We start from the raw sequence: 17,213 nt of genomic DNA on the forward strand, positions 1-17,213 counted from the left end.
GTTGAAAGTACCCAAATCCAGCGGTCTCCCCTGAAGTGGGAGAGAGTGACTCCACAGCCCATTCATCTCTCAAAGATGCAGGGAAGAGCCACAATAGAGCCTTTCTCCTATACTCAGAGACCCTGGTTTCTTAACCATCAAAGCCTTTGGGCAAGAGGACCTTGTGCATACTAAGCCAACATTCTACCATGGAAATGCATCTCACCTTCAAATAGAGATGCAAAATCATGGGAACTATTGTAGGAACTTAGCATGTTTCAGCTTGCCTGGGTCTGATCTTTTTCTTCTCAGTTTTACTGATGTATAATTGATAAGAAACAATTATGTATAGAAATATCTATGTTTATATATATTTCAAAATATACAGAATGATGTTTTGGTATAGGTCTATATTGTAAATTGATTATTCCAATCAAACTAATTAACATATCTATCACCTTGTATAGTTACCTCTGTGTGTGTGTGTGTGTGTGTGTGTGTGTGTGTGTGTGTGTGTGTGTGTGTGTGTGCGTGCCAGTCCTGGAGCTTGAAATCAGAGCCTGAGAACTGTCTCTGTGCTTTTTTGCTCAAGGCTAGCACTTTACCACTTAAGCCACAACTCCACTTCTGGCTTTTATTGGTGATTAATTGAAGATAAGAGTCTTATGGATTTCTGTTGGAGCTGGCTTCAAACTGTGACCCTCAGATTTCAGGTTCCTGAGTAGCTTGGATTACAGGCATGAGCCACCGATGCCTGGCTTACATTTTGTGTGTGTGTGTGTGTGTGTGTGTGTGTGTGTGTGTGGTGAGAATACTTAAGATCTACGCTCTGAGCAAAAAATTCAAATATACAATGTATTAACTATGTTCACTATGATGGACATCAAAGATCTTGAACCTATTCATCTTATAGCAGACAATTTATACACTTTGGCGACCATCATCCCATTTTAGATTTCACACGCTCGATATTATGCGGTGGTTTTTTCTGTGTCTGGCTTATTGCATTTAACATAATGTCCTTTGCGTATTTCCAGGTTATTACAGTCTCTGAAGCAAAAAGTACAGAGGAATAAAAGTTGAAAGGGAAATTCACCCTACTATCAAGAAAGATGTCTATCCTCCAAAGAGCATCCTCTAGACAGAGCCTCCCTTATCAGGATCTATGTCAACAGTAAGCCTCCATCCACCTTTCCTTTCAACACAGAAAGATATCTCAAGACTTAACTTCCACCATGTACCAAGTGAAGGCTTTGAAGGCATTCAGGGTCCACTTCTCCCATGGTTAACATGGCTGATCCCAATACAAGTAGAACAGAACTGATGCTTGCAATGGTTCTGGCACAGGGTAAGGATGGGTGGATAACAAAACTTCTCAACTATGTTCTCTTTTCTCCTATAATATGGGCATCTATTCTTCCTTCAATGTGCCAAAAAAATGGGGCTGGGAAAGTGGCTTAGTGGTAGAGTGCTTGCCTTGCATGCTTGAGGCCCTGGGTTCAATTCCTCAGCACCATTATAAACAGAAAAAGTTGGAAGTGGTGCTATGGCTCAAGTGGTAGAGCGCTAGCCTTGAGCTGAAGAGCTGAGGGACAGTGCCCAGGCCCAGAGTTCAGGCCCCATGACCGATCAAAAAAAAAAGTGTCAAAAAAGAAGTTCAGATAAAATTGAAAGAAGGCTGCTTCAAATGTTTCATTTGGTTACTGAGGATGTTTTCTTCATAGAAAATTATCACATATATTTTATTTTTCTGCCAGTTCTGGGGCTTGAACTCAGGGCCTGGGTGTTGTCCCTGGGCCTTTTTGCTCAAAGCTAAGCATTCTACCACAGCTCCACTTCCAGCTTTTTGTGAGTAAATTGGAAATAATCTCAGAAACTTTTCTGTCTGAGCTGGCTTCAAATTGAAGTCCTAGGATTACATGATCTACCAGCACCTGTTTTTATTTATTTCATTAATCCACTATGGATTTTATGTTTCAGACTTGGACATTGTACTATTATTATATGGCCAACATGACTCTTATGTCCTAGAAAATCAAGTTGAGCTTTCAAAGAGTTTGAGTCTTAATTTTATCAAAGTGATTTTTCCTGAAAAAAAAAAGTGAAAAAAGGAACATTGGTCAAAAGGTACAAAATTTCAGTTAGACAAGGCAAGTTCTATTTTATAGCACATGGCTATTGTTAATAATAATGTATTGATGGGGCTGGGAAGGTGGCTCAGTGGTAGAGCGCTTGCCTTGCATGCATGAGGCCCTGGGTTCGATTCCTCAGCACCACATAAGCAAAAAGAAAAAAGCCAGAAGTGGCGCTGTGGCTCAAGTGGTAGAGTGCTAGCCTTGAGCTGAAGAGCTGAGGGACAGTGCCCAGGCCCAGAGTTCAGGCCCCACAACCGGACCGCCCCCCCAAAAAAAACCAAAAAACAAATAATAATGTATTGAATACTTGAAAACTTAAAAAGAGTAGATTTTAAACATTCCAATTACAGGAAAATGAGTATTTGAGGTGATGGATATGTTCATTCAATTGATAATGTATGCATATTAAAAGTAAATCGTTGTATATATATTAAATATACTGTCTATATATTGTATAGATACTGGAAAAAGTGAACTTATTGTATTACCTGATATGTAATATATCATACATAAGTAAATTATATATAGTCTATCTATCTCTATCTATCTATCTATCCATATATATATATATATATATATATATATATATATATATATATATATATTAGAAGAAGTAAATTTATTATATTTCCCTTAGGACTTTTAGTCAAATAGGACAACAGCATTGAGAAAATAAGATTTGCAGCCAGGTGCTGGTGGCTCATGCCTGTAACCCTAACTACTCAGGAGGCTGAGATCTGAGGATCGCGGTTCAAAGCCAGCCTAGGCAGGAAAGTCCATGAGATTCTTATCTCCAATAAACCATCAGAAAAGCAGAAGTGGCACTGTGGCTCAAATGGTAGAGTGCTCGCATTGAGCTGAAGAGCTGAGGGACAGCGCCCAGGTCCCAAGTTCAAGTCCCATGACTGACAAAAGAAAAAGAAAAAAGAAAAAAAAAAAGAAAGTAAGAGTTGCAATAAATGATTTCACTTCTCTGAAGTAGTGATAGATGCTACAATATAAATTACCCTTGGCATGAATTTACAAATAAGCAGAATATTGTGTAAACTTCTTGATGTTAAGTTTACATTACATTCCTTTGCGATGGATTAATGCAATGGATTGGAAGCCTTTGGAGTTTGGGAGATCTCATTTGTTTCAGTTGGATCTTCTCTGCTTCTCATTTTTTATTAGCTTTCATTGTGGTATTTCTGATGACACACGTATGCAATGTACATGAATCATGTTTAGCCTCTCTATTACCTTTTCTTATTCTTCCTTCACTGGAAGCACTTTAAAACAATTTTACATAAAATAAACTTTTAGTTTGCATAAAATAAACTGTCAGCTACTTGGGAGGCTTAGATCTGGGGAATAATAACACTATGTAATTATTATTTATCAATTTGAAGTAAAATTTTAAAATACTTTTGGTTAGGAGGTAGAATATCTTCTAGCATAATGATCTCTTTTATACCTCTCTTATGACAAAAAGAAACTAGTTGAAATGAAAGAAATATTTTAAAACAAATTTTTTTAAAAACACTTGCAGTGTTTGAACTACCTGACATATGCAAGTCTGTATAAATAATACAATGAATATAGCCAGGCACTGGTGGCACATGACTGTAATCCTAGCTACTCAGGAGGCTGAGATCTGAGGATCACGGTTCAAAGCCAGCCTGGGCAAGTAAAGTCCATGAGACTCTTATCTCCAATAAACCATTCGAAAACCGGAAGTGGCACTGTGATTCAAGCGGTAGAGCACTGGCCTTGAGCTGAAGAGCTGAGGGACAGGGCCCAGGCCCAGAGTTCAAGCCCCACGACCAACAACAACAAAAAAAATACAATGAATGAAAATGTCCTCAAGTTCTAAAACCCAGATCTTTCATCCGTTCTGACCACGAAGCATAAGCAGACATTCATACTGAGATGATGCCACATCTCCTGCCTACATGCCATCAACTTTTCTCTGCCCATTCTCCCATCTTCCACTCCTCACTCTTAACTTTCTCACCTTTGATGCCTCCTGCTCACCAGACCACCTCTCAGAGCCCAACTGCACTAAGAATTCTACTTAGCCAGTTTTAAGAGCAGCTAGTAACTACTGACACAACGATTTCGAAATCCTTAACAAATATCATAAACTGGTGTGCCAATGAATATGAAAGTCTTGATGAAATAGAATATTCCCACTTCCTCCACAAACCCTACTAACCACAGCACTGCAAATCCTCAACTCCTCACCTGAACAGTTCTGAGGCAGGAAACATTCTCTTAGAACAAAGCTGTTGGCCAACTGCTCAGGCTTGGCAAGGCTGTTTGACCTCTTTCTCTACCAGAAAAATCCCAACAGTTCAAGTTACACTGCAAACCGCAGAGGGTACACCCATTCCTTTCAAGTGGTGTGAACTGGTCTCCTTCAAGCTCAGTTCCCGCCCTACTCTTGGTCCTACAGGAAAGCCTAACCAAAAATAAGCTTGGAATGCAGAGAGACTAGAGGACAAAGAGCCCAGAGGTTGCCTTGTAAAATAATGAACTAAGAGAACTATAAGAGAAAGCCAGCGGAGGAGTAGAATTCATCAGGAGCGGATGATGCATGTGCCATGGGAAAAAATATGTAAATTCCTTTACACCAAACTAACCAGTTATACACCCCATCTAGTGTCACCACTTCCAAGTTTTTGTTGCATAACTTCTCATTGTATGTTTATGGTAAATTGGAGTACATCAGCACTTAGCTTACAGAAATGTGAACAGGAAGTACATGGAGAAATATTTTGCTGAGAGGAAGATTGTGATAGAATGACCTGTGAAAGAAGAATGAGTCCTGACTCACCTGGCTCACTTGGAGATAAGGTAACACCTGCCTGGAGTCTGAATCGCAAGACTGAAGCTAGTTTTCTTTTCTTTTTCTTCTCCTTTTTGAGTTTTAGAATGTCAAGTAAGAGACTGAAATGCATGCTTTATCTCAGATAAAGAATAGGTAAGTTTGAAAGCAGAAGCTATTTATATAATCTTGTTTGTTTGTTTGTTTTCCATTATCTGCCAGATAATGAAATCACCAAGATAGGTGGTGTTTGAAGACATAAATGGCATCTAAAATAAGAAAGGAATTTTGGGAGTAAATGTCACTTTACTTTTTTTTTTTTTTTTTGGGGTCCAGTTGTGGGGCTTGAACTCTGGGCCTGGGCACTGTCCCTCAGCTCTTCAGCTCAAGGCTAGCACTCTACCACTTGCGCCACAGCGCCACTTCCGGCTTTTTTCTTATGTGGTGCTGAGGAATCGAACCCAGGGCCTTGAGCATGCAAGGCAAGTGCTCTACCACTGAGCCACCTTCCCAGCCCTGTCACTTTACTTTTTAAAAAATAAATTTTAATATTTTTATAGAAAGGTCTGCATTTTTATAACGTTTCTTTTTTTTTTTCTTCTAACATCTTTCAATATGTTGGAGTAAATCAGATTTTCCAAAGATGGTTATGCCAGTATGAGTCTTCATGACAAATTCTGATTATAGAAATGTGCAAATAACAAGTTTTATTTAAAAGATCCTGACGCTATTACATTTGAGTCATGATCCAAAATTCAGACCTTCCTGTGTGACTGAAAGTCTTCATTCTGCCCCACGGAAATGGTAAAAGTCCTACAGTTCCCTGAGCTTGATTCTTGGTTTAGTATTAACTAGTTGCCTATGATGAATGACTTTACCTTCCTATCTCTGTATATTTGTAAGTTAGGGATAGTAACTTTTCCTAGTTATAGAGTGATTATCAATGGGGTTACTACATTACATTTCACAAAACCATTCGAAAAATCAGAATATACTAAGTTTATAGTGGCCAGTATCACTTAGATTAGTATAATTTATGATAAATATGTCATTTGGGGTGATAGAATTCTGGATGTTATATTTAAGAGGCAGAAACAGAAGGAAGCAAAAAGAAAAGTGGAGAATTATCTAAGTAACTTTGACATTCTTTTTTTTTTTTTTTTGGTCCGGTCGTGGGTCCTGAACTCTGGGCCTGGGCACTGTCCCTCAGCTCTTCAGCTCAAGGCTAGAGCTCTACCACTTGAGCCACAACACCACTTCTGGCTTTTTTCTTTTTGCTTATGTGGTGCTGAGGAATCGAACCCAGGGCCTCATGCATGCAAGGCAAGCACTCTACCACTGAGCCACCTTCCCAGCCCAACTTTGACATTCTTTATATGAGTTAGTAAGTAAAAGCAAGGGTCATATTGGGCCTGGTATGGTAGTACACGCTGAGACTGAAGGATCAAAATTTTTGTCTATCCTGGACTACATATTAAGACTCTATGGAAGAGCGGGGAGAAAAAAAGTAGGAGAAAAAAGGAAAGGAAAGGAAAGAAGGCAAGGGAAGGGAAGGGAAGGGAAGGGAAGGGAAGGGAGGGGAGGGGAGGGGAGGGGAGGGGAGGGAAGGGAAGGGAAGGGAAGGGAAGGGAAGGGAAGGGAAGGGAAGGGAAGGGAAGGGAAGGGAAGGGAAGGGAAGGGAAGGGAAGGGAAGGGAAGGGAAGGGAAGGACTGTGTGTTGACTCCTCTGCTGGCATTTCTAGGACAGCCCTGTCCCAACATGCTGTGGCTGAACTGCCCTTAGGGGAGATCCACATACTTTCATGGAGCTGAAGGTAGGAACAGATATATGTGTGCAGGAAAATACGGAAAGGAGAGCTGATAGAAATTCAAGGAAAGCTAACCCTAAAGAGAGATAAAAGAACCAAATGCAGAATAGTAATGGCATCGAGGACAAAGCACATATATTGCCATTTCCCCAAGAGTAGGCCATTAAATAAATGAAATGGCCATTCCTACCTTCAGCCTTGGTGCAGGAAGGAGGGCACCAAACTGGGTCAAAATCTGTAGAGGAATTTGTGCCAAGGAGAGCCCTGGTTGTGACGACTGGTCCAGGAAGCAGCTGGGGAAGAGAGGAGGGAAAAGCAGAGTCTTGATTCACTCAGGGAGTGGGAGGTGAGCATCTGCCCCCTGTTTCCAACTGCATCTCATGTTTCTAGAAACTTCCCACATGTATCCTGTCCTATGCACCAAAATATACAGAGTCCTTTCCCATTATTGCCTAGAGGCCTCGATATTTTTATTTATGTCCCAGGAAAAGATGGTGTAAGAAGTAAAATTTGAACCTACTGCTGTTTCCAAGTCTCATGCTCTTTCCAACATCACCATACTGACTTCCATAGTGAAAAATGAACATTTTACCCCCCAAAAATCCCATTACTCCCCTAATAGTAGTCCCAGAAAAAAAAGGAAGGGAAATGGAACAAAGCAGGGCTTGAGACCTATAATAACAGGATGTGCTGAGCACAGCAGAATCCTAGGGTTCCCATATACACCAGTCATCTGCTCGCATTCTGCCTGTTTACAAGTCAGGAAATGAAGTAAGGGGGAAAATGACAGGCAAGCAAACTCTAGAAGTTTCCCTTAGTAGAGGTAGTTCTCTCACAGAGATAACACCAGTTATCAGCAGGTCGGAGGTGTGGTAAGGTTTCAGATAAGATGATCCTGTAGCTCACATCTCCTGGGGTCACACCAGATTGGAGGCCTACTAAGAGAAGGGAAGCCATGGGTTTGGGGGCAATCCTGGGAGACCAGCAGCCCCCTTTCTAGTCAGTTCCCCCTTTCTGCTTCAACGGCTTACATACAGATGCACAGATTCTTAGCTAGTAGATGGAGGCAGAAATACTTGGTTTAAATCGAAGCCTCAAAGTCCCTTCATAAGGTTGTTATAAAAAACACAAGAGACAGTGGTCTTTTCAAGAATTTCACATCAGCCTCCTTCTTCAGCTTCAGCTCAGACAAGCAGAATGCTTTACTCCGAAACATAGAATCTGACCCAGTTATCCACACAGAAATGTTGATTCCAAAGAAAAAAAAGTTCACAGACAACTTTTTGGGTTTTATGGTGCCAGTACTAGGGCTCGAACTCAGGTCCTTAGTACACTTGCTAGGCAGATGCTCTACTTGAGCCATGCCCCAAAGGCCCTTCTTTAGTGGTTTTAGACTAGTTATTAATGTAGAGCCAGCCTGATTCCTGTTGAGTTCTTCTACACAGACTTGCTCACAGCTGTCCTAGGGACAAAGCCTCCATCTGAGAGTCCTTCATGGTGTTAAAGGGACAGGAAAGAGCAAGAAAGTGCCAGGTGCTGGTGCCTTACACCTGTAAATTGTAATCCTAGAGATCTGAGGATCTCAGCTCAAAGTCATCCCAGGCAGGAAAGTCCATGAGACTCTTGTCTCCAATTAGCTAGCTGCAAGTGAAGCTGTGGCTCAAGGGGTAGAGTACAAGCCTTGAGTGAAAAAACTAAGGAATAGCAACCGCACTTTGAGTTCAAGATCCAGTACTGGCACCAGCCTCCCCCCACCCCCCCAAAAAAAGAGCAGAAAAGAATTCAAGCAAGAGCCAGAATACAAGATTCTTGACTCCCAAATTCTGCTCCCAGCCTTTCGGACAGAGGTGACATCCCTCTTCCAACGCAGGAGGTTCAGAGTATGAGCCAACTATGTAGATGAAGGAAATGACGAGGTAAGCGAGAGGAGCATACTTCACAAGAAATAATACAAGCGGCATTGCTTTTATAAACAAATAAATCTGGAGAGTTGCTAATCATTAATTATCCTGTGTCTGCAGGAGGTATATATGAGGTTTGTTTTGCCTCCCCGAGAGATTCCTTTTCCAATGTAATTACGCAAAAGTCAAGGCCATGCAGGAGAAGAGGAGAAATTGTAGAATCTCCTGGGCAAAGTCAAATTAGCAGCCAAATAATCACCTGTGTCTGGTGCACTCAGAATGGGTTGGAACTTGGGCTGGGCTTTATCTTTCATTGATTCAGATCTTTATGTTGGGTTTGGGACTCCATATAATCCCACCCAATTCCATTGAGGGTCTGCCCTCCCCTCCTGGGGCATTTCTACCACAGATCTGGTCTTCTGCCAAGTTGTGGTCGGAAGGGCTGAGGAATGGTCAGTTTGCAGGACTAGCCACAAGCCTTAAAAACAAAGAAAAGTATAGAGTTGTTTTTGCAAAACTAGGGCTTTATCTCTCCCTCCTGTAATTACCACTGCTATATGTGTCTGTGATTTTACAATTTCTATCTATAAAGAACTAAATAGTAAATTTTAGGCTTCTCAAGCCAGACAGATCACTGTCGCAACTACTTGAAATTCAGTCACCAACTATAGGTAAGTGAATGAATTTGACTATCTTCCAAGACTTTCTGGGTACTGATATTTGAATTTTACATAATTACACATGTCCTTATTTTTCTTTTTTATATGGGTATAGCTCAGTATGTGAGCACTTGCCTAGCATGCATGAGGCTCTGGGTTCAATCCCAAGCACCACACACACACACAAATGTAATAATTCATAACTCATAGGTCTTATAAAACCCAGGTTTTATCTGTGAGCCAACATGTTCTTTATGGTTATTGATTTCCACCAAGATGCCTATAAAGCCAGAAAGACTTGTCATCTTTCTGAGGTTCACAGGAAGTCAGGATGAAGGGGGAAGGTGGACCACAGAACCTCATTATATATATATATGGCTGTCTATTCCTCCATCTGAAAGGAAGCAGTTATCCAGGAGCAACAGGGATAAGCAAAGGAGGAGACCTCCAAAGTTTCTGAGGAAAATATTGTAATGAAATTTTCCAGCTCATGGGTTAAGATCCACGTAGCCCACCAGGGCCATGAATATCACAAGGTGGTTGACCCATGACCTAAGGAACCAGGGTCAAGGAATGGCTCCTGGAACACCAGAGCTTTAGCTTACCCCAGCCAGTACGCCTTGTGCTAGAGGTCAAATGTAGTTCAGTAAACTTCTCCCAGCCTCAGGACATAACCCTGCCTTGTCAGCTGGTCCTGGGAAAAGCTCAGCCGCTTTACACTTCAAACGTATGGCCAAGATAAAAACCAATGTGAGGGCCTAGAGAGAGCCCACTTTCAGTCTACTTGTAGAAGATTCTTTTCCTAATGAGTTTTTTTAAATTTAATTCACTTTCACTGCATTTTACACCCTGGTTGAATTCTTCTCTCCCCAATGTAAGGGCCAAAATAGACACCCACCCGCGCAGTCTCTCTGTGACACCTTAGCTTGCTCATCAGTAAGGATGTTACCCACCCAAAGCCACACTACAACTCCTTTCCTGAGTCAGAGCGCAGGACGCTCTAATCCCTGAGGGTCAAGGGAAGAAATGTCAGGAAGCGAGATGATTTACAGACATTCTTCACTGGGCCATTGTAGCAAAGGAGCACTACAAAGGCCTGGCTACTGGCTTGGAATAATGAGTAAATGTACCAAGAAAACCAAAACAAATAACTCAATAAATTATCCTGCCTGGAATCAGAACCCTCCAGGCTTGGAGCAAGTTCAGCACTCAACATAAACTCCAGAGGTCTGGCTGCTCATCCACACCTCCGGGAGTATTGATTTTGTTTCCTCCCAGGGGAGGTCTCTCTCAGTGAAGGTGACAAAGAAAGGAAGAATGTGATTCAGCCTTCCTCAATACACTAGTTTCCACTGACAGTGACTCAGGGCCCTGCTCGTAAGCAACGAGGCTTGGACAGCTGCTGGTCCCCACCAGCCTCCCACCCCACAATGACTCCTTAAGAGTGAACAAAGAACACCCATCAGGAAGTTTCCACCTTCCTCACAGAGGCCTGTTCTACTTCTGCTTTGAATGAGTAGCTTAAGTTGTGTGGTAGTTCAGCCATAATTCCAGGGTGAGAGGTCCAGTGGTACTCTGATCATGAATATCTTCAATCCTCCGGCCTAGACGGCCTGGTATTCATGTCTTTCCTGGACCCTTGTTCCATCTCAGGCCCCTGGGATGACAGGAGTGTCTCCAAGCAAGGCTACTGTATTACCACAAGTTCTCTAATAGGACAGCCTGTCGCACTGAAACAATGCTACTTACACAAGGTCATTTGAGCCGGTCGCCCGTGGCTCACGCCTGTAATCCTAGCTACTCAGGAGGCTGAGATCTGAGGATTGAGGTTCAAAGCCAGCCCAGGCAGAAACATCCGTGAGACTCTTATCTCCAATAAACCACTAGAAAACCGGAAGTGGCGCTGTGGTTCAAGCAGTAGAGACCTAGCCTTGAGCTAAAGAGCGCAGGGACAGCGCCCAGTCCCAGAGGTCAAGCTCCACGAGTGACAAAAAACAAAAACAAAAACCAGGTAATTTGAAATAAAAGTCATGCTCAGAGCGTAAGCATCCATGGATACTCAAGTGAGCCTAGAAAGCATGAGCAGTTAGTGCTTGGCTTGTAAAGAGTTCTTGTAAAGAATTCAGAGAGAGAGGTATCCGTGCCTGGACTGGAGTGATTATCCCCAGTAGAAAAGAGAAATCCTTGTCCAAACCTATTCCTCACACCCTCGCTGAGCAACTCTTCAATGCTGGGCAATGAGGTCATTTTTCTTTTTTTGTCCCACATGGTGCCTATAAGAACCATTTGAGGAAGCCTTGTTATAAATGGATGATGAATAGCTGAAACTTGCTGATGTTCCCTATTGCTCCAGAAAAAGAATGTTTTGTAAGACAGCTGTCATTCCATACAATAATATAAAGCCTTCTGGCTTAACTGACCTTTTTTTTCTTTAACTTGTCTGTGAGATTTGTCATTGGGTGGGCTCAGACCCCCAAATCTAAGTAATAAATGAAGTTACAGTAAAACCTTTGTACAAGTAAGTATTCTTCTCTTTTCTTTTTTCTGTTTACTTCTGGTAGTACTAAGGTTTGAACTCAGGACCTTGAGTTTGCTAGGCAGGTTCTCTACCACTTAGCTGTGTCCCCTACTCTTTTTGCTTTAGTTATTTTTCAAATCCAGTCTCTCTTGAATCAGGGTGTTTTTAGACTAGAAAGCATCCAGGTGCTACCATGGGTAAGAAGCAGAAGGATACAATAATGTTTATATGATGCGATGTTTTAGGAACTATATAAGAAAAAGAAAAGTTAAATCCCACAAGAAACAAGAGAGAGGCTACCTCCAATATGGAGTTGAATGTAAGAACTGAATTACTCAGTGAAAGAAAGGAGCTATTCATGAGGTACTTTCCCAGGGCAGGGAAACACCTCATTTATTCTTCAATTCTCCTAATGGCTAAATACTGTTTAAGCCAACTGCTGGGAGACACTTAAAAATTAACTGTCCTACAAATTATTTTGACCTACCAGCTCTTAGCACAAATACCTATTCACGCCTACCCAACGCTGAAGTTTGCAGTTACTGTGAATGTGTTTACCAGAAAACAAACTGAATCACATTGAAATTTGAAAAGTAGAAAATCTAGGGAGCCACCCTGACATTTGAGACTTTGCTTGGACGTTCTAGCAGGGAAGTACAGCTACTCAGATGACCATGAATAAAGAACAGTCCTTTAAAAGGAAGGCCCTATTGCATTGAGTGTGGCTAAGGGGGGGGTGCACACATGGAGTGTTACGAAGGACAGGGACACACGTCTAGCCAGCCAGATCAGCCGAATGCACAGTGGTCATCAAGAAAATGAATGATGTTCAAGGAACAAAACAAAACATTCAGTAGTGTCCAACTTCTATCCCCAGGGCCCAGTCTGTTCATGATCTCTCGACCAGACAACAGGAAGTTGGCAGGACATACTAAAAAATGTTTTCAGGAAATGAGGCTGTAATCCAAAGTGGTAGAGTACTAGCCTTGAGCAAAAGAGCTCAGGGACCGTGCTCAGGCCCTGAGTTCAAGCCCCATGACTGACAAAAATATAAATTAATCAATTAACATACACACACACACACACACACACACACACACACACACACACACACACACACACACACACACACACACACACACACACACACACACACACACACACACACACACACACACACACACACCATTCAATCTCAGGATTAGACCAGAAAGCTAATTAGAATCCCACTTCTGGTGTTTTTTTTTTTTTTTTCGGGGGGGGGGGGAGTGATCCGGTTGTGGGGCCTGAACTCTGGGCCTGGGCGCTGTCCCTCAGCTCTTGAGCTCAAGGCTAGCGCTCTACCACTGGAGCCACAGCGCCACTTGCGGTTTTTCTCTTTTTGCTTATGTGGTGCTGAGGAATCGAACCCAGGGCCTCATGCATGCAAGGCAAGCGCTCTACCACTGAGCCACCTTCCCAGCCCCTTCTGGTGTTTTGTATCTGGTAGAATAATGATTTAGCCTCCCTAAACCTCAGTTCTATTAGCCTTAAAGTTGGGATGGTGATGATGACAGCGATAATGATGATGATGATGGTGGTGACAATGGCATACCTATACTACCTATACTACATCCTGCTTACAAAATAGTTAACTCCATGCATGGGACATGTGAGCATTCAATAGAGGTGATTGTTCCGTGAGCCTATTATCTATCTTTTCCTTCTTTTTTCCTCCCTTAATATTGCGCTTTGAGTGCAGTGCTTCATGCTTGCTAGGCAGGCACTCTACCATTTGAATCATGCTTCAGCTCTTTTTTCCTCTGGTTATTTTTTAGAGTCTTGCTGTGTTGTTGTTGGTTTTTTTCCCATAACGGCCTGGATTATGATTCTCTCTACACTTCCCACCAAAGCTGTGATGGCAGGCATGCATCGGTTTCTGTTGAGATGGGGTCTTGTGAACTTTCTGACTGGGCAAAGCTTCACTCCACCCAGTCTCTGCCTCCTGAACAGCAAGATTATAGGCATGTGCCACCAGCATCCAGGTTAAGCTGAATTGCTACTTATGTTCCTTTGGCTAGAACCTTAATTATTCCAATGTAGGATTCTTTTCTCACAGTTACCCACACACACTTTCTCCATTACAATTTGTGAGTGGGGACGGGAAGGAAAAACTGGGAGAGAGAGAGAGGAAAGGGGTGACATCGTCCAAAAAGAAATGGACTCTACCTGACTTACGTAATTCTAACCCTCTGTACATCACCTTTATAATAACAATAAAATGTTTAAATAAAAGAAAGTAAGGAAAGAGGAAACAGAGTACAAACTATTGCTTCATCTTGTGTTTTTACAAATTCCTTCAGTGGTGGAACCTTCTCCCTTCAGCCTCTCAGCTCAGACTTCCTTTCTCCTCCCTGCCTGCCACCATCAGAGCTGTGAGTAAAGAATCCAAGTGCTTGCACACTTCACCCCTCCCCAGTCTCAACGCTTCCAGAGCTGCCCTCTGGGTCATTGATCATTTCACTATTCTACAGTCTGTCTTTCTGCCCTGTACTTCTCATCACTCATGATAGAGACCTATACCTCTAAACACAGGGGCCTTTATTATTACTAAATTCTAATCATCTATTCATTCTAGTATAGTATAGATGTGCCTAGGACTTTGCAAACGTTCAAATCTCAAAAACTTCCTCTTCATGCTCCCTACACTCCTGATTGCATGCATTTCAGACATTTTTTACATTTTTTATTTTTAATGTTTTTACTGTAAAAATAGTGTACAGAGGGGTTACAGTTACATGAGTAAGGTAAGGAGTACATTTCCTATGGATTGTTACCTCCTCCCTCATTTTATCTTATACATCTTCACCTCTCTTTTATATCTTTCACTTTTTTTTTCAATTTCTTCAGACTTGTCTTCCTAGATTGCTAAGTCTCTCTTTAGCTATATTTAAAATTCTGTTTGATCCATTCACTGATAAAAGTTCTTTTTAAAAGTGTATGTGTTTCACCCATAAAAATTGTATTTGAAGGCTGGGAAGGTGGCTCAGTGGTAGAGTGCTTGCTCCACATGCATGAGGCCTTGGGTTCGATTCCTCAGCACCACATAGGCAGAAAAAGCTGGAAGTGGTGCTATGGCTCAAGTGGTAGAGCGCTAGCCTTGAGCTGAAGAGCTGAGGGACAGTGCCAAGGCCCAGAGTTCAGGCCCCACGGCCGACAAGAAAGCAAGCAAGCAAGCAAGCATTGATTTCCGCCTAGAGTTAGGGGTAAGCAGAGTTGCTGACAAACAATAACCTTAGCATCATTCACCATCTTCTGCTAATACACACATCTTATGTACCCTCCTCTGCCCTATACACTGCAGCCAATTTAGGCCTTCATAGGTACATTGTCATCAGCATTTCCCTAGACTTTCATTTGGTTGATCAGTACCAATTTATGTTCTGAAGACATAGTTTAGGTAGGAAAAGTCTTTTCTTTCCCTAGTTTTTCCATAGTTTTTACTTTCCCAATGACCTTTTAAAATGCATACCTATAGATTTTCCCAAAGTGGAACAATCTATGAGATTTATAAGGAAAATGATGACAGAAGTACATATAATACCAAAACCCAATGCCAACAGAAACAGGAATAAGAAAAGAAAAAGGAAAGGAAGGAAGGAAAAAGAAAGAAGACAGAAAGAGAAAAGAAAGAAAATTTCATTATGCTATAACTAGAATAAGCCTTGACTAATTCTGCCAGTTGTTATTTGGAACAAACTAAGAGAGTCCTGTAACGCTACTCAGACCTCTAGCTTATGAGCACAGTGCAGTGTTATTGGACATAAGTGAAAGAAATTCCAAAGGATCCCACTCATCTGTGAGCTGTGGGCATGCACAAGCTGTGGGAAGAATAAGAAGCACTACCCCTTAGAGGCATTGGCTCTCCATTGATTACCAAGAAAGGTGATGTGGTAAGAGACATCACAGTGCCACACATACCATTTCTTGGCCATCTTCCTTTCCTATCAGATTAGGAAGGTGTCCTTGGGCAAAACCTACTTAAGAATGCAGGCAGCATTGAGCAACACAATTGAGACACTATTAGGAAAATGTTCATTCTTGTGCTATTTAAATTGTTTTTGTTGTTATTTAAGGGTGTTTGATTCATTTTGGGTTTTTTTTGTTGTTGTTGTTTCTTGTAACATTATCTCATTATGTAGCCCAGTTTAGCCTCAAATTCACAATCTTCTGGCCTCCACCTCCTGAGTGCTAGGATTACAGGAATATGCTACTATAATCAGCTATTTAAACTGCTTTGAGGCAGAGAGCAGCTTCATTGTTCTTGCAAGCCAACTGTTAACATTAGGTAAAAAGAGAGATAATGTAACTGCACCAGGTTAGGTACACTGCCACCCAATGGAGAAAGAAAGACCTTTATGAATGAGTGAGCACGTTGAAAGATAGTAGGCTCTCACGTTTTAATGATTGTTTTTCTCCTTGCCCTAAGGAGGTATGTGGGTCGTCAGATAGGTGGATGCCTCATTTGCCCAGTGATTAAAAAAAGAAAAATCTCCTCTTCTGAAGTGTGGGCTGTGAACATCTTTCTTCATTCACATAGGATGGTGAGCAGTCCAACAGATCTCAAGAAACACAAAGGATCCAGGTTTCTGGGTTGATTAATGTGTCTGGTTTTTGTGGTGGTCAGCATTTCAGCAAGCATCCTTCCAGGAGAGCTTCTCCTGTAACTTGAGACCAAGGAGTGCTCAGAAGAGAAAGTTCATGCTCCTAGCTGACTTTAGTGTGTAGTTCATCTATCAAAGGTAGATTTTAGTGAGCAGATCATTGCTCCAGTCAGGAGCAAGGGAAGGGTTTCGAGAATTGACTCTTCATTGGGGCAGAGGAGGACAAAAGGACCTGGTGTGCTCCTTCAATAGGAAAAGATTTCTTTTCTTCGTAAAAGACCCTGGGGTGTGTGTGTGTGTGTGTGTGTGTGTGTGTGTGTGTGTGTGTGTGTGTGTGTGTGTGTGTGTGTGTGTGTGTGTGTGTGTGTGTGTGTGTGTGTGTGTGTGTGTGTGTGTGTGTGTGTGTGTGTGTGTGAAATAAATCCAGGGTACACTATGTGCTCAAGTCCAGTTCATTTCAAATTGTGACATTAGATTGTAATTGTAGTAGGGAATTCACCTGTCCCTCCTCAGGTTGGGTCTTGATGAATGATTTAGAACGAGGTCTGATTGTAAGAGACTACACCAGAAGCCACTAGCTAGAGACCACTGTGGCCTAGAAGTGGTTATATAACATGTCTTTCAAACACAATGACAAAAATATTCCTAGAATGGACCTATACATGAGATGGGGTCTCTGTGTCAACAGCCTCCTTTGGAGGCTCGGCACTGACTCTCATGTTGGGAATCCCTTTTTGAAAACTGAAGCACTTAAAAAAATT

At 41.9% G+C, this 17,213-nt stretch overlaps 1 protein-coding gene across 6 annotated transcripts in view; it reads right to left on the bottom strand.

Moving 5' to 3' along the window:
• Susd1 (sushi domain containing 1) overlaps positions 1-17,213 on the bottom strand; it is a 144,243-nt gene that overhangs the window by 13,713 nt on the left and 113,317 nt on the right. For 5 of the 6 annotated variants that reach the window (XR_011369726.1, XR_011369725.1, XM_070011680.1 and 2 more), the window contains one exon: positions 6,922-7,024. Coding sequence is in view for 3 of the 6 variants with exons in the window: in XM_070011680.1 (XP_069867781.1) it covers positions 6,922-7,024 (103 nt within the window). In the remaining 3 variants the exon portion in view is untranslated. Of the gene's footprint in view, positions 1-6,921; positions 7,025-17,213 lie in introns of those variants that run through there. The other variant, XM_070011697.1, reaches the window with a different exon arrangement.

Source organism: Dipodomys merriami, unplaced genomic scaffold, assembly GCF_024711535.1.
Source record: "Dipodomys merriami isolate MVZ:Mamm:240054 unplaced genomic scaffold, mDipMer1.0.p SCAF_11, whole genome shotgun sequence".
Lineage (NCBI taxonomy): Eukaryota > Metazoa > Chordata > Mammalia > Rodentia > Heteromyidae > Dipodomys > Dipodomys merriami.